At 39.4% G+C, this 21543-nt stretch overlaps 1 protein-coding gene across 3 annotated transcripts in view; it reads right to left on the reverse strand.

The window, feature by feature from the left end:
- The window catches only part of AP1AR (adaptor related protein complex 1 associated regulatory protein), a 34554-nt gene extending 15279 nt beyond the window's left edge, over nt 1-19275 (reverse strand). For 2 of the 3 annotated variants that reach the window (XM_070609382.1, XM_070609380.1), the window contains exons 1-3: nt 18745-19252; nt 2990-3038; nt 1439-1465 (exon numbers count right to left, since the gene is read on the reverse strand). In XM_070609382.1, coding sequence (XP_070465483.1) covers nt 1439-1465; nt 2990-3038; nt 18745-18827 — 159 coding nt within the window. In that variant the 5' untranslated portion in view covers nt 18828-19252. Of the gene's footprint in view, nt 1-1438; nt 1466-2989; nt 3039-18744 lie in introns of all 3 variants that reach the window. The other variant, XM_070609381.1, reaches the window with a different exon arrangement.
- Nucleotides 19276-21543: the final 2268 nt, after the last annotated feature.

Here is a 21543-nt window from a genome sequence, read left to right on the forward strand (position 1 = left end):
ACAAAAACAAACAAAAAACTCAACCAAACAAAAAGCACCTTAGGAAAACACATGAAACCACAAATTCTTTTAAAAAGCAGATGATGCTGGGAGAAAGAACTCTTACATTTAGTACTTGTCAGAAACTTAAAAAATATCATGTTAAGCATTTGCTTACACTTGTTTTAAGAAATACATGGAATTAAAGTGACCTTTAAAAAGGGAAAGAAACTAGGTTCTATGAAACGTTAAAATATTTGGGAGAAATTTTACTGGGAAAACAAAAGGCTAAGAGTTTCCCAAATGTGTCCTACCAGATGGTAATAAATATGTATTACTATTTTCAAAAAGAATTTATACCCAAATTAATTTGGAAATGCTTGGTTGAACAAGTTTAAGTAATTTTCTTTAAAAGTTTCTTTAATAGTTCTTCTCAGAACTGTTAAATATGCTAATTTACACTCAGACTAGTATTGTGTACTTTGCACAAACTCATATAATTAGTTGAGTGAAGTTGGAAATTAACATATAAACTAAAAGTCTTTGAACTATATCAGTGCATAAGAAATATACACCACATTTCCCTAATTCTAAAAAGTACTTTTTTTTTTTTTTTCCATATTTTAACATTTCTGTACTTGGGATGCATCTTAAAATTGATTAAGGGGCCAGCCCGGGGGTGCAGCGGTTAAGCGCACACGTTATGCTTCGGGGGCCCCGGGGTTCGCCAGTTCGGATCCTGAGTGCAGACATGGCACCACTTCGCAAAGCCATGCTGTGGTAGGCGTCCCACATATAAAGCAGAGGAAGATGGGCATGGATGTTAGCTCAGGGCCAGTCTTCCTCAGCAAAAAGAGGAGGATTGGCAGCAGCTGTTAGCTCAGGGCTAACCTTCCTCAAAAATAAAAAAATAAAAATATGGTTAAAAAATTGAGTTTTAGATGAGATTAAATACAAAAAGCCAACACAAGGAATAACTGATAAAAAAGATAAATGGGTAGTCAAAAGTGATTGTAGAATAAACATGTATAAATTCTACCTTCAGAAATCTATGAAAACTATGGTTAAAGAATGGGTCTGCTCTGGATTGCTCAGGAATTTTACCTACCTAATGGCAAATGGTTAGAAATATCCCTTTTTAAATGCTATAGAATTCTATAAAATGCTTAAAAAACCTGCTATATCTATCTCTCTGATATAATATATGTAACTGATATATGCAACTATCTATAGTATACTATATATGTATATAGTATTATAAATGTTTACAGCAGAAAATTCTGAATTATGTACTAAAATAAATTAGTAAAAGAAGAAAATGGTAAGGGACTGAAAAGTAAAAACAAAAACCAAAGAATAAAAGTTCTAAAATAGAAGATAATAAAATAAAAATTTTAAAAACAGTTGTTAGAACTAATGAGAACGAATACAGGTTTTGCACTACTGTGGAAATACTTACCTCATCACTTTCTACTAGATTCTCAAACTGAAAGAACAAGAAAGTAAGTGTTAGGGAGAATATTTGTCTAAGGCACATATCTCACAAAAAATTGTCACTTTTTCACTTCAAAAATAAAATATCTTTATATTTTTAAGATAAGTCGTGTCTTTTTCAACATTAGTTCATTTGATATATTCAACAGTCCAAAAGATAGCCAAGACAAGCATATAATTTATGACTTTATATGAAAAAGAAAAATTAAAGCAATTTTCTACATAAATAAGAAATTTATAAACTAAAACTTTCACCTGATTGAATATTTCTTATGGTGTTTCAAACCGACACTGCCGGAATTTTCCACTTCACTTGTGTTCAGAACAAATTACTTAATGTCATAAGAGGAAAATTACTCAAGAAACAGGGACTGAAAAGATACCCAAATAAGAATTTCTCTCATAATGTTTATATTTATTCATCTATTCATTCATATAACTATTTACTGAAAATCTACTAGATGGTAGCTGCTACTGCTGAGAGTCTTTCTAGAGATACGTGAACAATTTAATCATAACATGATGAATGCTATTATGCCAAATGACTGAAAGTCATTGCTATTATTAAAATATTTGTATTTTAAATATAAATAATTTGATAACCACTTAACAGAAAGGAAACTGTTTTATTGTTAATATTGTTTTGTTGTTTAAAAATGGAGAAAACAATGAATCCAAAAGGTTTAGAAAATACAAGAACCTAAAGAGATGACTTAAAACTGTCTAAACTTATTATCTTGAACTTATTTTTTGTATTGGTTTGTGATTTTTTTTAAAACTAATTCCTAGTTCACATGCTTCCTTGTTTCATAGAGAAGGCAAGGAAGCAGGTGTTCAAGTTTGAAGGCACACAGCAGAGGACTGGATTTAGGTCCTGCCACTTACAGGTTGTGGAATACAGCCCAGCTTCTTCACCTGTCTAAGCCTCCACTTCTCACCCGTAAAATGAGGTGACTGCCACCTATTCACTAGAATCGTCACAAGAATCACGTGCAGTGACATTCATCAACTGTGTGTGGGAGCAGCCGGTACACAGTAGGGACTGAGTGAATGGCAGAGTCTATTACTGTCTTTTACATAGAAAGAACAAGCAACTCAGTGATTCATCCAGCGCAGCTGCTTAAAATCAACCTGCTGCTCTGATTCAGCTACCTCTGCATCGGGGCAGGCCAGCCACCTGTCTCTAGAATCACTGCTTACTGAACCACGACCGATGGAAGAGCACGCTCTCCCTGGGTTGTGTAGGATGGAAAAAAAGACGAAACAAAAAACAAAAATACCACTTCATAAGCGGAAATAGCAATTCTATTAGAAAAATAGGACCTTAATCTTCTGCAAACTTCTCCCTATTCACCCCTCCCCACACCACCCCAATTCTTTCCCTCTTTACTAGCAGCAATAATATTGAAATATAAATAGTCCATACTAAATTTAGGTCCTGATCCTTCCCCCTTAATAAAAAACAAAGTTGTTCCTGAAGGTACTTTTATCCAATCAGATTCATGACTCTACTTACCTCTATGGTTAAGTGCTCACCTCTTGAGCATGTTCTAAAATACCTGGATCTGGGGAGAAAAATAACTTTAAAAATCACAATTAATTCATTTTTTCCCCTTCTTCTTCTTCTTCTCCTCCCCAAAGCTCCCCAGTACACAGTTGTATATTCTAGTTATAGGTCTTTCTAGTTCTGCTATGTGGGATGCTGCCTCAGCCTGGCCTGATGAGCAGTGCCATGTCCGTGCCCAGGATGCGAACCAGAGAAACCCTGGGCCGCCCAAGCGGAGCATGCGAACTTAACCACCTGGCCTTGGGGCAGCCCCCACAATTAATTCTAAAACTGAGTTAATATAGTGGCATTAAAAACATTTCCTCAAGAGCAACTTTAAATTCTCTAACATATAGTATCTTACATTTATAAAAAGGAACCATCAATACAAATAGTCCAGATTTTTAAACTTAGCTATGAGCTTAAAAGTTTAGTCAACAAAAATTTCTATTAGTACTAATATTTACTAAACCTGTAGTATGACTTTGTTATATTTACTACAGAGAGAAAAATACAATTAAGTTTTAAAATGTATTATTATTTTTACTGTATCAAGAAAAATATCTTGTTAAAATACTGATGTCTTAAATAATGTATAAAGAGTATGTTCTGAATTTTGTTAAACATGCAAAACAACAAAAATCTAAAAATATATATTCCAATATGCTAAGAGTAGTTCTCTCAAGATGGTGGGATCCCATGTGTTTATACAAAGTTAGGTGCTTTTTGTTCTCTTTCCATGCCCACACAAATGAAAGAAAAAGAAAAACCATATACACATCAACCAAATAATCCATTACATTAATTTTCCCAACTAGGGCCAAATATTGACTTTAAATTTATCTTCACAATGTATACATGTATCAAGTCACCATGATATACACTTTAAATACCTTACAGTTTTGCCAACTATACTTCAATAAAGCTGAAATAAAAAAATTTAATCACTTTTCCATTCCTACTAGTGAAACTTACATGTACTCAAATAAGCACCTGTTTTTTTATATATGCTCCAAAGATATATCCATACTCTGTGAAAGATGGTATAGGACAGAGACAAACTCCTTTACTACTGGAGATACCAGGAGATTCTAAGACTCACTTATAATGTGGTTCCTGTTATGGCTGCCTAAATAGATGGAGGAGAGGACTCCCCATCCCTGATGGGATCCAAAATCACACTGAGAGTTCCTAACGCGTCAGATTTCTTGGAGAGAAAGCACTCCCTCAAGAGCTGGGAAGAATCCCGGGGTTAGGATGGGTCAAAATACTCCGTGAGTATCAGGTGATATGCGAGTGTGGAGGGGGCAGATGGTTCAGTAAAAGAGAGTGCTATATTACCATGAATAAATTTTTGTTATCATAAACAATAAAAAGAGCAATGAAATTATAGGTGCTATTTTTCCTGGTATAATCTTTCTTGGCTAATGGATGCAAAGCAGTTTTACTGCCCATTAAGAGATCACTGGGGCACTGATGATGCCTCGAGCAGAGGCAGTAGAGGGTGAAAAGTGCAGGCTCTCAAATACAACCAGAAGCAGCTCAGAACAAAGTAACCAAAGCCTCACCCAAATAAGAGATCATTGCTAAGAAACAGAGGACTTGGTATTGTTGTTCCATAATCTAAGAGTTCATGGAACATATTCAGTATAAACAAAATACCCTGAATTCTCTAAGCATCTAGGGCCCCCATTTTTATATTTTCCCCATTTCTCACACAACAAAAATGAGTTGAGCCTTCCAGCAGCCCTGCGTCCTGTCATTAGGATTCATGCTTAAAGTGCTATATGCTCTCGCCCTGCAACCATCACTCTCTTCCCTCAATGAAGAATCTGTCTCTGATGAATTTACTTCCCCTTGCAGGTATAACTGAATAATGTAAATAAAGTTCAGGAATACTAAGTATCTCAGTACAAGCCATCAGTGTGACTTCACTGCTGAAGCAAAGCCTAAAGCTAAGTGGTACACTGTCCAAACCAAGGGAAGCAATTGGTGCACTACACTTATATTCAAGAGCAGAGCACTGCATTCTGTGCCAACTATACACAGATACACAGCTAACTTTAGTAGGTGGTCAAGGTGCTGGCTCTTGGTAATGTCTCCCATTTCTGCCCCCTCTATACATACCTACCAGCAGTGAGGACAATCATGCTCTTGCATGACTCCGACTCCCTGATTATCTCATTATCTGACCAAGACCACAGCCATCCCCCAGACCTCATTTGATTGGTGCAGGGTATACGGAAACTGACCAGAGAGGGACAATATCCTCCTGAGAGCTCTACAGAGCTGCCAGGGGTTTCTGAATCTATATTCACTAAGCACCTCCATCCCATTATTCTGCATTCATAGTGAAAGAATGTCCTTACCTGAAGATACAAGCACTATATAGTTCCTGGACAGTTATAGTTCTTGTTTTCACTTGCTAAATTTGCCTTTTGGTTTTCTTTCTTTTTTTTTCTGCTTTTTCCCCCCAAATCCCCCCAGTATATAGTTGAATATTGTTTTAGTTGTGGGTCCTTCTAGTTGTGGCATATGGGACACTGCCTCAACGTGACCTGATGAGCGGTGCCATGTCCACTCCCAGGATCCGAAAAGGCAAAACCCTGGGCCACTGAAGCATAGCGCATGAACTCAGCCACTTGGCCATGGGGACTGCCCCTGCCTTTTGGTTTCCTATATCCAATTCACTAAGACTGAGGGCGAGAGCCTGGGACAAGGTGAAATCACCGTGTGGTTGTTCAGACTAAACTACTGTGAATCAATGGGACAACAAAACTAGCCACAGGAAAAATCACAGGACTGTCTCATTCCAGTCTCCCACGTTCTGTGCAGTAACATTCCATAACGGTATACACATCCTGGTTGAGAATATTTTCTTCAAGAACGAAGTTTTAGTTGTGTGTAAGGGAGCACCACTAAAAAAGAGCAGAAGAAAACAAGATAAAGAGAAATTGAATCATAGTATAAAACTAGCAACTTGGTACCAAGTACTTAAAGTACATTTTCAACAACCTTCAATAAAAGTTAAATCTTAGAAGGAAGGATAAAAAACAAAATCACTAAAAGCAGCAATGTCTATTGCAAAGGCCTGGCTCTTGATTACTGCTGCTTAGTTTAGAGAACTAACATTTTGCTTTCTTCAACTTGAAAAAAAAGTCAAGATTTTATTGACATGAAGTTTCCAACTATATATGATACTACAAAAAACAAAGTATAACAACAAGCTATTACTATAATGGAGAGCAAAGAGAGACTCATTTACTGGGTACCTATAATGGGCTAGGGTTTGTTTTTTTTTTAGGAAGATTAGCCCTGAGCTAACATCTGCTGCCAATCCTCCTCTTTTCGCTGAGGAAGACTGGCCCTGAGCTAACATCCATGCTCATCTTCCTCTACTTTATATGTGGGATGCCTACCACAGCATGGCTTGCAAGCAGTGCCATGGCCGCACCCGGGATCCGAACCAGCGAACCCCGGGCCGCTGAAGTGGAATGTGCATACTTAACTGCTGTGCCACCAGGCTGGCCCCATGGACTAGGTTTTATATGTAGTATGAGCTTAATTTTTATATGTATCCTTTCCACAATAATCCTATGAGGTACTGTAATCTTATAGGATATCTGCATTGTCCAATATGATAGCCACTAGCTGTGGCTACTGAGCACTTGAAATGTGGCTAGTCTGAATTGAGAAGGCTATTTCAAATACACACTGCATTTTTAAGACTTAGTACCAAATAAAAAGAATGTAAAATATCTGACTCCAATAACTAGGCTCTTTTCAACATATAACCATGATCAAACATAGATAAGTCTCTTTCAGGTCTTCCTCAATTCTTCCTCCCTCCAAGTTCAACAGAACCAGTTCTGCAGTTGGAAACACCGCTGTGCACCTTCCAACACCGTGTGTCCAGGTGGGAATTGAAGTGTGCTGATTTTATATGTAATGCTGCTTGCAATATATGCTTTAATATACTCTTAAAAGAAAAAATAAGTTTGTACTATTCATAAAGCATTTATTATATTATTCCTATAAAGTTTTTCACTAAATATTGGGGATAAATAAATCTGATGACACTTAAAATTAAAAGAAAATCTGGTTAACACTGTCATCATTAACTTCTTAAGAATCTAAGAATTGGGGCCGTCTCCGTGGACGAGTGGTTAAGTTCGTGCGCTCCGCTGCGGCGGCCCAGGGTTCGGATCCTGGGCGCGGACATGGCACCGCTCGTCAGGCCACATTGAGGCGGCGTCCCACAACTAGAAGGACCTGCAACTAAGATATACAACTATGTACCTGGGGGGTTTGGGAAATAAAGCAGAAAAAAAAAAAAAAAAGATTGGCAACAGTTGCTAGCCCAGGTGCCAATCCTTAAAAAAAAAAGGATGATTGGCAACAGATGTTAGCCTAGGTGCCAATCTTTAAAAAAAAAAAAAAAAAGAATCTAAGAATAAAGGAGATTGGCCATCCTACATTTGTAGACCTACTGTTAGCATATAAGTGGGTCATACTATACAAAACTCCCAAAATTTACTAAAAACACCATAAAGTAAATCAGTACAGAACAATTTAAGATTTTTCTATTATATAAACATAATTGCTTACAAATAGGAAGCTAAGAACCACACTCGTTTCCATATTTGTAACATTTGACTAAAGGTATTGAACCTGAAATTAATCTTATTTATAAATGATAACGTAATTCAATGAAAAAACTCCCAAGTTCATATGGACCAGAGATACTCAGAGGAGTGAATGTTGGCGGCATTACAGAAAACATGAGAAAATGGCAACAGTAAATCCAGGGAGGCATCCATCGCCCACCCTTGGGCAAAAATCAATATAATTAATGTTATTATTACTGACAAGAGACTATACCTCTGACAGTAGAGATAAGAAAGAAAGAAAAGGTATGGGTCCCTGAACTGGACACCATACATAAAAATGCCTCCAATGATATGTGTTTAGTGCTAACAGCTGTTCTGCTAAAGCAGTCATTCTCAGACTTTGGCACATAACAATCACCTTGTTAAAAATGAAGATACTGACCACACCTCAGGTTGATTTACAGAGCCTGGGTATTACACACTGTTCTGCTCACCTATTTGTCTAGCCATGTGCCAATACAACAGGGTTTCAATAATTAGAATGTATTATCTGATAGGCAAGTTGCCTTCCTCAAAATTTGCAGGCCATCTTTGGTCCTTTGCTCTTCCATAAAAATTGTCGGAATTAGCTTGTCAAGTTTTAGCGGAATTGTTGGAATTGCACTGAATTGAGATCTTTCTATCCATGAAGACGATATTCTCCTCCATTTATTTTTAGCTTTTCATTTTTAAATGTTGTTTTAGTCTAACACATCCATTATTGATTTAGTCCTAACTTCTTATATTTTTCATTGCTAATACAGACAGTAATTTTTAAAATATGTATTCTCTGTTGGTGTATAGGAATACAATAAAATTTTAATACAAATATTAGATAGCATTGCACATTAACAGATTGGAAAAATATCTGATAATACCAAGTGTTTGGAAGTAGAACAATGAAAATCCACTGTTGGTAAAAGTATGAACTGGTATAATTACTTTGAAAGTTTGACATTTTCTAGTAAATAAAAAGATGTGCATGAGCCATGACCTAGGAAGCCCACTCCTAGGTATATATACCTAAAGAATCTCCTGTAGGGGCCGGCCCTGTGGCCGAGTGGTTAAGGTTGCGTGCTCCACTCCTGCAGCCCAGGGTTTCGCCAGTTCGAATCCTGGGCACGGACATGGCATCATTCATCAAGCCATGCTGAGGTGGCATCCCACATGCCACAACTAGAAGGACTCACAACTAAAAATACACAACTATGTACCGGGGGCTTTGGGGAGAAAAAGGAAAAATAAAATCTTAAAAAAAAAAAAAAAGAATCTCTTGTAGATGTGCACAAAGAGACATTGATAAGAATGTTAACTGAAGTTGTTTGTAAAAGCCAAAAACTCGAAATAATCTAAATGTTCATCAACACAAGAATAAATTAATTATGGCCTATTCACATAATGAAACACTACACAGGAGTAGAAATGAATGAGTCAGAGCTACCTGTATGAAAATGGGAATACTGAATGAATATTCCAGTTAAGAAGCACTACCCTAAATCAAAGACTTAATGTTCACTGTATTTAGAGTGACTACAGGGGAATAAACCCATCATTGTTTCCTTCAATTTAGAGGAGTAAACTTGAGTCCACAAAAGCAGCTGCTCCTGCAAGTGCCAGGAACCACGTGAATCCAAGAGAAATCAGTGGGGATAAATGCATAGAGAGTGAATACATGAATAATGTATGCAATTAATCTTGAGTCTAAGCAAGAAATGATGACAGCCTGCACTAGAGTGCTGTAAGAGAAATGGGTAGATTAAAAATGAGAGACGATGGGGAGGAGTGTCAGAATCCCAGTGGAGATGTCTCAGTAAAGGAGCAGGAGTCAGGATGGAGGTACAGGAGAAAAGTAAATGTGGCAAATCCAAGAAGGAAGACTTAAATGCCGGGGGTGAAAAGGCTAAAAGACAAAGTGAGGTGACAAGCCTGGAAGAGTCCTCTAGGAACACACCAGGATCACATCAAAAAAAGCTGAGTTGTGAGGAAAATGGTTAAAGTCACATCACGTGTGCATTTTACTTTCAGGAACTTAGCCATATACCCTGGGGGAAGGAGGAGGTGAGAAATAATGTGGGCAACAATCCACCATTCTATTCAAGAATGTGTGTATTCAGGTGTATTAATTGTGGTGAAAGTTGAGCTGCTGAAATAGTTCCACAAACAATGATTTAAAGAAAACAGAAGTCTATCTTCCCTCTTTCTAAACAGTCTAGATCTCCCCAAAGTCATCCATGGACATTCATTTACACATAATCCTTATGCCCCCGAGAGCAGTCTCAAAGTGAGGTAAACTAAGTTGCCGTATATCCCTTCTACTACTGCTGCTGATGTGAAAGTGGACTCAAACATGGAAAGGATAGAAAAGAGGGAGGAAAGACAGGCTATCCACTCTGAGCAATGGGGCACGTAAAGGAATTTGGAAGTCTGAAAGTAATGTGGTATAAAAGTGGAGACTCTTGAGCATATATTTATCAGTGTTATCAAGGCAGATATCAAGACGATCTTTTATTAAGGATAAAACCAGTTTCATCAAGAATAGACTGAAAATGCAGTATTTTATGCTTCTCTATGTTATTTTGCATAGCAGGTAAATACTCTTTTATACCAAAGTGACTTACGTTAAAGACAAATGAAAAATTCCCACAAATCCTACAATGGAGTTTTCCTTTTCTTCATATTCTTCTGTATAATATTTGTTAAAATTAAACAGGAAAGTCTTTTCCTATATCTTCTGTTTGACATTATAAATAAATGACGAAGAATCATGGTAAATTGTTCCAAAGTCTATTAAAAATTAAAAGCTTCCCAAGACTCTTTTTCTGAACAAAAATTGGAAAGGTTACAAATCAGATGCCTGGCAAAAACTGTTACAGTGAAGATGATGGACACGTTGTTTTTCAATTAGCATCAAATACTTCAATGGAGCTCTAATCATTTAAATCTCAAAGGACGATCCATCAACAGATTTTCCAGGTAGAGATAGCATCAACATAGGTGGTAATAATAAAGTAATAATATTTACTGTTTAATAAGCCCCTCCCTAATGAAGGCAAATTTAGTAAGAATGGATGTTCAGAAAATGTATTTTATACCTCAGAAGAAAAGAGACAAATCTTCTTGCTAATTATGTTAAAGACAGAAAACATGGGTTAAAAGAACAAGTCACTGCCCTTTAAGAGGAGCCTGATTTAGAGGAAACAGTAACTAGAAGGGATCTTAGAGGTCTTTTAGTTTTTATCATTCATCCTCTCAATCTGTGTGCAGCAACTGAAATTGTTGACCACCCACTTCTTTGAAACTGTCGCCACTTATACGTCTGTGATACTGAAGGTTCTAATTATTCTTACTTCCCTGGGTTACTGAATGACAGACACAGCTATGTATTTAAAATACAAAAGTGAATGTATTTTCCCAAGAGGCTTACAGTCTAACAGGAAAGACACACAGGTAAATTAACAACTACCATGCTCTGAGAAGGATATATTCAGATGAGGAGCATCAAAAATCAGCCAGAGGAGGAATCAGGCCCCAAAGTAGTGGAAAGGAATGTTTCAGGGAGCAGCGGGTAGCAAAGGCAAAGGGGAATGAAAAAATCAAGACCATATTCACTAATTCTGTCCACAAGTATTTACTGAACATCTACTACATACTAGGCATGTAGCTTGGAGCCGAGTATTCAACAGCAAGCAAAAACAGGCATGGACTCCTCCTTCCTTTACACTGACAGCGGAAGACAGACATTAACCAAATAATCCTACTATTTCAGGTATAATTATAACCTGAGGAAGTGCTGAGAAGAAAAGGAAGACGGTTTCTTTTCTTTCTTTTTTTTTTGTGGAAGATCAGCCCTGAGCTAACATCTGCTGCCAATCCTCCTCTTTTTGCTGAGGAAGACTGGCCCTGAGCTAACATCCGTACCCATCTTCCTCTACTTTATATGTGCAACACCTACCACAGCACGGCTTGCCAAGAGGTGCCATGTCTGCACCCGGGATCCGAACCGGCAAACCCTGGGCCGCTGAAGCAGAATGTGTACACTTAACTGCTGTGCTACTGGGCCGGCCCCGGAAGACGGTTTCTTGATGGTATGAGGATTTATCCCTGAGGGTACGAGATGCTTTGGGAAGACTTCTGTAGGAAATAAACTTTGAGCTGGCATCCAGAAGATGAGTGAGTAGGAGTTGTCCAAGCAAAAAGGGAAGAAACGGATTCAAGTAAAGTATGACACAGATGAGACCAAAAAAAAAAAGGAAGGTAAGGAATAGATAATGCAAGGCCTTGAAAGTTACATTAAAGATTTTGGTGAATATCTTAGAAGTACAGTAAACCAGTAAAAACTTTTAATCTGTGTTTGTATCCTAGATTTGCATTTAAGATCACTCTGGCTCCAGAGTGCAGAATAAACTGACAAAGGTCAGGAACAGATATGCGGAGACCAGCTGGTAGTCTATCGACTCAGTCACAAATATTTATTGAGTGTCTACTATGTGGCAAGCAGTGTCAGGGCACTGGATATGTAGGAATACACAAATCAAAGTCCCTGACCTCATGAAATTCATACTCTATTGGGGGGAACAGACAAAAGACAAATAAACAAACACTCAGAGTCTATAGTCATGGAGTGGAAAGTGCTGTGAAGGAAAATAAAGAAGTGTCAGAAAATGGTGAATGAGGAGGAGTGCTATTTTAACACAGAGTACTGGAAATCTAGGCAAAAAATGACAGCTTGGACTAAGGTGGCAGTGGTTAGCGAAGTGATGGATTGAAAAGCTATTTAGGAGACACAAAAAAATTAGGTTTTGGGGATGACTAGAAATGTGGGATGATGGGGAGTAGTGTCAAAGATACTCCTAGGTTAGTGACTGTATGCATGCTGTTCTTTAAAGAAAGTACAGTAGAAGAGTCGAGTCTAAGTTTGAAGAACTCCAGCATTTAATGACTGAGGTGAAGAAAATGAACATTCACAGGAAGATAGATCCATTTAAGGCCAATACCAGGGAGGTAGATGGAAAATGTAGGGACTGTGAAGTCACAGGAGTTAAGGGAGATGTCAACAGCATCTAATGCTGCTAAAAGATCACGTACAGTAAGGATTAACAGTACCCACTGGATTAGGATGGATGTTTTAATGTTATGATGGTGGGGGAAGGAAGGGGAACAGTGACAGGGAGAGTGAACATTAGCTTGCTTTGAAGACTGAGCAAGAAGTGAGGAAGTGGAGATATCAATACTAGACAATTCTCTAAGTGTTAAAGGGAAAAGACAGGAGGTAGGGTAATAGCTGGAGGGAGATGCAGAGTCTACATAAGGTTTAGTGTTTGTTTCTTTTTGGTTTTCAGATTAGAGAGGCACAAGCTCAAATGGGTATTGGCAAGAGGGGAGAGCTACAAATATAGAAGACCAAAGGATCTCTACTAAAGCGAGGAGGGTGTAGAGGTAGGAAAGATGTAGGAGCCATTCGGAAGTATAATCTACGGACTTGACAACCTGGATTTGGAGGTAAGTGAAAGGGGGGTTTAATATGATTCACAGGTTCACGACTTAGGTGACTATACACTGTCTTACTACTCACAAGGCAGGACACAAAGTAGTAGAAATGGCTTGGGCTTTAAAAAAGAGAAAAAAGAAAGAGGAAAGGGTTATAAGAAAGATGAGCTTAACTTTACAAACTGCATTTGAGGTTATGTTTGATACCCAAGTGGAAATACTTAGCAGGCAATTAGGTATTTCAGAGCTCAGACTGGGACAACTGAGCTCATTAGCATGCAAGCAGCAGTCAAGTCAGGTGTTTTCGTGCCATCACCCAGGGAAAGTACATTAAGGAAGGAAAATATATGAGGGAAGAAGAGAGAGGTTCAGAACACAGCCCTGGGGAGTCTTAAGGGTGTAACACAGAATGTTCAAGAAACTCAAATCCATTTAAGTCTACTACTGTTTTCCTTCCTAACTTCTGAAATTTCAACAGAAACATCTTACACCTGTATATTTTTCAAAGCTGACAAACATGTAGAAAACTGAAATGAATCTCTCAATGATACTACTTATTACTATATTTTAGCAATATATATTGCGATAAAATATTTTTTAAATTCTTAGTGCTCTATATAGTATCTCTTTTTTTTAAAAAAAAAAGTAAGCTAACATAGAACTGGTAGGATGTGTGTTTATGTGAATGAGTGGTGTTTTTGCCAAAGTTACGGAATTACCTAGAGACCAAAAAAAACATATAAGAGAATACACTGTTTTCTAGATCTTACAAGTTCATAAAATATTCTCTGGCTATTCATTCAATAAACATGAGACACTGAGAGTGGAGAGAGGGAAAGATAAGACACAGTCCCTGACCTTGAGGATCTCTCAACCCATTTCATGGTATATACCAGGAGTCAGCAAACTATGGTCCAGGGGCCAAATCCGGCTCAATGCCTGTTTCTGTAAGTAAAGTTTTATCGCAACACAGTTACATACATCCATTTGTTTACATTGTCTATGGTTGCTTCTGTGCTAAAACAGTGTTGAGTGGTTACAACAGAGACCTTATGGCCTACAAAGCCTAAAATAAGTATTATCTGGCCCTTTACAGAAAAAGTTTGCCAATCCCTGATATACATCAATTTAAGGCTACAGAAAATATTATTTCCTCAGGGAAATAATACTGTCTCGGGGGTTGGAGCAGGTTTCACAGGGAAAGTAATATTTAAGGATAAGTAAAAGGTGCAGCACCAAGAAGAGGAAAAGAAGAATAAATATCACACATAAAGGCACAGGATGTGAGAACACTGTATTTTAGGAAACAGGAACAAGGATAGTCCATCTGGTATATAGGATATTGGACAAGTGAAAGAATGGCAGAGAACACTTTACTGGTTTCCCCCTGCCTATGCTGCCAAGCTCATGTGCACAGGGAGTAAAATCTACAATTTTAAATTCTATACTCTAGGGAAAATATAATTAGAAAACATAATTAGACTGGTAAAACAGATTAAGGTTATCTTGTCAGGAGTTTAAAGTTGATTCTACTCTCATTTGGAAGGTTATCATTTATCAAAAAAGTTTAAATTTTAAGATTTATGAATAAGTTTTTTGAAATTAGAATAGATTCAGTGTTTTCCTTTTAATGTGATTCTCACTATTTGCATTGACATGAATTTCTGAATGAGAGAACAAGAGTGACATTACAACTCTTCACCCAAATGCAGAACTGCACATAATCCTGAGTACACAAATGGACGTTATGTTGCACACTGAATGCAACACAACTCATCAACTGTTACAGAAGGAAAAAAAGGCTGAGCAATATAGATGCAAAAAACAGGACGCAGATGGAAGTCGTTAAGCAAGGGAATGGCATGATCCAGCATGGGTTTTGCAAGCCTAAAATGACAGGAAGGGAAGATGGACTGAAGTGTGAGAGAGACAATAGGGAGAGCAGTCTAGAAGCCAGTGACCACGTGATCTGAAAGACAAACTTTAAGGTAGAAGTAAGGGAAGGAAACGTTCAGTATGTATTATGGAGAGACTGAAGAGCTGATTAGAGAGAGGAACAGGACTATGAAGTTTGTAGCTTAGAAAACTGTGAATGGAGCTGTTCAGTGAATTAGGGAATACATGAAGCAGGGAAGAAGAAATCTGGGAGAAAGAAAACACACTATTTGAGATACTGTTTGGAACAGATTAGATATTTTAGATAGGTTGGTTTGAGAAGCCTTGGCACAGCCAAGTGTATCTCTTCAGCAGGCAACTGAAAATACCAGGCTGAACCTCTGAGAAGGTCTGTTCAGAAGATGTGAGATTGGAAATGGTGGTGGGTGAAATCACAGGAATGGAAGAAATTTCTTCAGGAGTCGGTATATGTGTGAAGGGAACTAAATACAGAAGAGAAAAGACAGAGGAAAATTCCAGTAGTGGGAATAGGAACAGCCAGGACAGGAACATGAAAAGAAGAAGATAAAAGAGATGCTGCAGAGATCAAGCGCATAGTTTCAAGAAAAGAAGAGCTTCTCACAGAGAATAAGAAGCCAAGTTGCTGAGACACAAGCAAAAGATGTTCCGGTGACAAAGTACCAGATAATGCATTGAGAGAGCGAGCAACCAAATATTTATCTACAGAATAAAAAGCCACGAGCTATTAGTGGTTAAAGGTAAAAGCTCTGAATCAGAGGGACCTGGGCTGCGATCCCACCTCCACTGCCTTGGGCATGTGACACTTTCTTTCAGTTTTCAACCTATAATGTATGTAATAGTACTTACCTTCCTCACAGGACTGTGGTGAGGAACAAATAAGATAATGTACTGACTTGAGTGCCTGGCACATAGGAAGTAATCGAATGTTGGCAGCTATTATTAAAATCATTTTTACCACGTAAGGAAACAGCAAATTATTGTAAACTATTGCCTGAAGGCAACTTTGCTGCTGGAGCCAAAAAGGCCAACAAATGTGAAATATCTAGAAAGATACAAAATATGATCATACTTTTATATAAAATTATAGTATATCTTAACTGGAACCAGTGTGTGGAATTACACAAGATAAAAATAGGAATTAAAATACAGCACAACAAAACATAATTGGGTCTTCAGTTTCAGCAAGAAAAAACTAAGAACACAGTGTCTATACAAAAGATTTCTAGTACTGCCCAAAAAAACAGGGGAACTGACCAGCAGATGGAGCCCTCTAGAATGTGTTGGTAGGCAAAACTCCCTATAGTGAAGAAAGATGTCTAAATTTTATTCCTCAAAGACATTAAACTCCTTCTGCATTAATCACCAAATAACGTCATTAGTAGCAACGTTTCTGACATCCCTCAACACTGATATTGATATTTGACTAGTCCACAGATACTCTAGAATATAAAATCCTAGAATTCTCTAATATTCTATAAATTAAAAACTTGGTAATTCTGGCTTTGAAATTAGATCGTGGAAAGTGAGTGGTCTAACTCTGAGATGGCCCTGGGAAATCTACAAGGCTAGGAAACCAGGCCCTGGATCATATAGCACTGTTGCAACGTCCAGCTTAAAGCAGCCTAAGAACGCCCAGGATTCTTCTACCTGTGGTCACTACAGTGACAAATACAAATCATATCAAGTTTTTGTAATTACTCTTAAACTTTTTGGCCTTTACATAAACTACTAGTTAACTCTCTTGACCTATACCTGAAAGAAAATCAGAACTACTGGGTGATTAAAAAAAAAAAAGCAACTAAATGAGAGGCAAAGTTTAACCTTATTCTGCAAATAGCAATGAACTATATGCATCTGTCTCTGAATGTTTACTAGAAGCTCCCAAAATAATACCAAACTGAATCAGAAGATTCAAGTAAAGGAACTGTCCAAACCTACATTTATGGATTAAAACAAGCAGGATCGATATCACCATTATATGGTTTTAGATGAGTGTTCACAACCCACAGACTTTCACTGCTGCGACAGGACTCGTCTGTTCAAGTTTTGTCCACAACCAGAAGATACAGATCCAACCATGATGTTTTTATGGCCTATCTAAAGACATTTAACACTCACAGTGACTCACTGATTTCCCCTGTCCCTTCTCTATGCTGCAGAAAGTAAAATCTACAATTTTAACACTATAAGGAAAACATAATTTGTAAAGTCACCCTAAAAGAACAAAACAAAAATCCCACAGACGCCACACAATGAGGTTTAAAGTCAAACATAAATGATTTTTGCTTACCCAGTTAGAGTATGGGACCCTATTTTTAGAGTTAGAATTTAACACTCACCAACTACAAATGAAATATTAACAACGCCAAAGATTTTGTGGCATCTAGTCCTTAGGAGAGCCTATTTAAGCCACTTGATTACATGGGTGCATCCATACAGAAAAATTAGAAGTAAATTAGATGACTCTGGTTGACAAGATAAAACAGCTGCCAGGTTTGCCTGTAGCAGCCCTTAAGTCAGGGAAACCAAAATACTAAACTAGGGACAAAATCTTGAAGTCTTTACTTTTTCATTGGAGGGACACTTAGGGTACAACCTCACCTACTCTGTATCAGAGAGGTGACACAATACCCGATGACGAATGAGTGAGTCATATATATTGTAAGATCTGCATCACCAAAAAATCCAAATTACAAATCACTTGGCTTCAATTTGTGTAGGCTGAACACCTTATTACCTAATAATGGTTAAAGAAGACACTTTCTGAAAACTTAGCAGCTGTTTCAGAAAGTGCAAAATTAATGTCTTATTCCTTACATAAAGTGGCTTGGTTCAGATTTCCAATTCTAAGTCTGAATTCTTGGGAAATATCTAACAACAACAAAGCCAACTTCAAAAGGATGTGTTCTAATTCTTTCAATACCCTATGAAATAAAAAACACAAAAACGGAATAATTATTAAATTGTACTATTCTATGGCTGGTCTGAGTAGAAAAACTTATGCATATCCCAGTTTTAACCAACAGAAGGGAGGTTCGGAAGGACTGTGATTTCCCTCATATTACAAAGCTTGTGGGTAGCAATCAGGGTAGCGCATTCCTCTCGAAATTCCAAAAAATTAATATTACAAAGCTACACACTGCCCCTCTTGTTATCAGTACCAAGAATCCGAATGCCCACTGGAAACCCTGTAATTCGGCACGTCTTTGTACATATCAAAGAGTCACTCAAATGTCTGAAACCTTATTTTACTCCAGCATTCAAACGACTACGAGAAATGGCTCTGAGGCATCAACTTTTTGGAGCCAGATTCTCACCTGCTGTCAGAGCCAGAGAGGACCAAACAGGGAGCTACCACCCTTGGCATGAAACCCCAGCTCCGCGCAGGGTGTGTCCGGGTTGCCGTGGAGCCTGTTCCACGGCCCGTCCGTGGGAGGGTGCCCAGGCTTCCTGGCGATGAGGCCTCCCGTGACTCTTCCCCGCGTGACAGCGCGCCCCGGGGAGCCTGGCGGGAGCCGCACCCCGCCCCCTTCTCTAGCTCTCTCCCGGGGCGGCCCGTCCCGACACGGGCCTCCACCACGACCACCTGCCCGGCCCCCATGCAGCCCCCCAAGCCGCCGGGGGCCGGGGAGCAGGAGCGAGCGGGAGCCGGGCCCTCCCCCGGGGGCTTACCCGCCGCCGCCTGCCACACGCTGCAGCCGCCCCGCTTCCTTGCGGAGCAGCCCGAAGCACTGCGTCCAGCAGCAGTTCCCCATCGCATGCCGCCCGGGCGCCGCCGCTCCCCCTCCTCTCCTCCCGCTCCGAGCCCAGGCCCAGGCCCGGCAGCCGCATTCGCGCGGCACCAGCCGAAGGGGGGTTCGGGCACCGAGGGCGGGCCGGCCGGAGCGCGGCGGCGTGAGGGGCTGGGGCGCCGGGAGGGACCGGCGTCGGAACAAAGGCAGTGGTTACTCCAGCGGCCGCAGGGTCGCCGCCGCGCGACGGAAGCGCGCCAGGCTGCGGGCTCCCGAATCCCTCGCCGTCCGCATGGCCCCTCGCTCCCCTCAGCCGCTCAGCCCGACGCCAGTGACCGCCTCCAGCCGCCGGAGGAGGCCAGTCCCCGCAGGTGGCGCGCACAGGCCCCGCCCTCCCGCGCACCCGGCCGGCGCCTCGCCGCCGACGCCGCCACACCCCCGCCTCTCCCGGGCCCCCATAGGGCGCGCCCCCGGCGGCCCCGCCTCCTCCGGCGACTGGACCTGACGTCACTTCCGCCAGCTGCGGGGTCAGCCCCGGTCCCTGCAGCGGGATGCTTCCCGGGAGTGGGCGTGTGTTTTGTTGGACCTTGACCCGGCTGGGAAATCTCCTTTTCTCCTTGCAGTTCGCGCCGCTGTGTCCCGAGCGTCACTGGTGTCGCACCGTCAGGGCTCAGCCTTCGAGCCCGTACCGGAGGCTTGTGAGCGGCTCACCTGGAGCCCCGGGCCGGGAGTCATCGGGTGTGAAGGGCGCTCTCTGGGCGGCGTGCGCTTGGATTTCGTTAATACGGCACCTAAGTGGCAGATAGAGTCAGGGACCGATGGAAGTTGTTTTGAACGCACCGAGAATTTGTTCTCCTCCGGCTTCTAGTTTGCGTTTCAATCCCCAAACTGTCAGTGTTGTAGGGAGACTTATTAATGGTGCCCTACTGGCCTCATTTTGTTTTGCTTAAAGTCGTATCTTCAGATAATTTAGGATGGGGGGGTTGAGGTCCAGAAGAAATGAGACGGCTAGGGTTTTTCAGGGACACCAGCATTACCAGTCCAAGCGCGCTGCCCAGAACCGTGGCAGATGGAGGAGAGAGCTACTCTGACGCGTCTTGGTCTTCGGCGCCCTCCTCAAGCGCTCCTGTAAATCTCGTTTTTTGTGTGTAGTTGGCCTTAAAATCAGGTATAAGGCGTGGATTAGTAAACGCCTAGTCCAGTAGGTAGATGGGATGCTTTGGTTTACTAACCAGATATGTCCATCTTTAGCCTGTGTTCCTTAACCTAGGAAAATTGTTACATTTATAGAAAATTGTTAACGATAAAGTGTTCATTGGGCTACTCATTTTCTTGCTTCCTGAAATCTAGACCGACCTGGGTTTCAATCTTAGCACTGCTACTTAGGTAATTTTGACCTTATTTGGCTGTTAGTCATTTTTGTAATCAAGTGCGTAGGGATACTTTTGGCCCAGTAGCCTGCAACCTGAATGTTGGTGGAATGACTGAATGACTTCCTGAATAATGACTTTGTTTCCTTTCCCCCTTTGAGCCCCTGGAATTAGGCAAATATATTCATAAAATGGTCTTTAAAATTCAACTATAACTTTTAAAGAATCCTGTGGATATTCATCCTATGGAACACTATTCAGCAACAAAAAAAACATACATACTATCCACACTCGCCTTAAATGAATCTGCAGGAAATTATACTGAATGGAAAAGCTAACATATTGTATAATTCCATTTATATAACATTCTAGAAATGACAAAATTATATCCAGAAATGACAGATCATGTGGTTGCCAGGGGTCAGGGAGTGGGGGATGGATCCTTTTGGTGATGGGAAACCTGTTATCTTGGTTGTATCAATGTCAATATCCTGTTTGTGATATTGCACATAGTTTTGCTAGATGGTATCATTGGGGGAAACTGGGTAAAGGGTACATATGGTGACTTCTCTATATTATTTTTTACAACTGCATTTGACACTATTATCTCAAAAGAAAAAGCTTAATTTAAAAAAATGCAACTGTACACACTTGATGGACATTTTCTTTTAGGCATTCTTATAAACCTTTATTAAAAGTAAATCTGATCTGAGTTAAGGATATGAATAATCCTCAGAATCAATACAAATGATTAAAAAATTGACTTTATGAATCAAAACAATGCAAATTAAAACACAACGAGAAGTCGTTCACTTGTCAGATTGACAAAAATTTACCAATGAAATGTTCAGTCTTTGCTTGGAACCAGTGCAAGGGTCCAGTGAAATTCTATTCTGAACTGTTGGGGAGAAACTCATTCTGAAAAGTCATTTGAAAATATTTATCAAGAGTCAGAAACAAACTAAATGCTCAAAAATTGAAGGATGGTTAAATTTGCTGCTATATTCTTATAAATATTATATAACCATCAGAAATGTTTTTTGAAAAAACTTTAATAACAGCAAAATGCTGCTGAATAATGTTGTGTGAAAAAAATCAGGTAGAAAATTATATACATTATGTGTTCCAAATCATGTTTAAAACAAAGCATCTACATTCTTACATATACATATACATTTTTCTTACACATATTCCTAGGAGAAAATAAAGGCTAGATGGTAAATATCAAAATATTAACAGTAATTATCTCAAGATGTGGATTTGGGGAGATTTTTTTCTTATACTTCTCTGTTTTCTCAATTTTTTTTACAATGATCCTTTAATACTTTTTAAAAAAATTTTTTGTTTAATTTTTAAATTTTTCCTTCTCC

The sequence above is a fragment of the Equus przewalskii genome, chromosome 2 (assembly GCF_037783145.1).
Source record: "Equus przewalskii isolate Varuska chromosome 2, EquPr2, whole genome shotgun sequence".
NCBI lineage: Eukaryota > Metazoa > Chordata > Mammalia > Perissodactyla > Equidae > Equus > Equus przewalskii.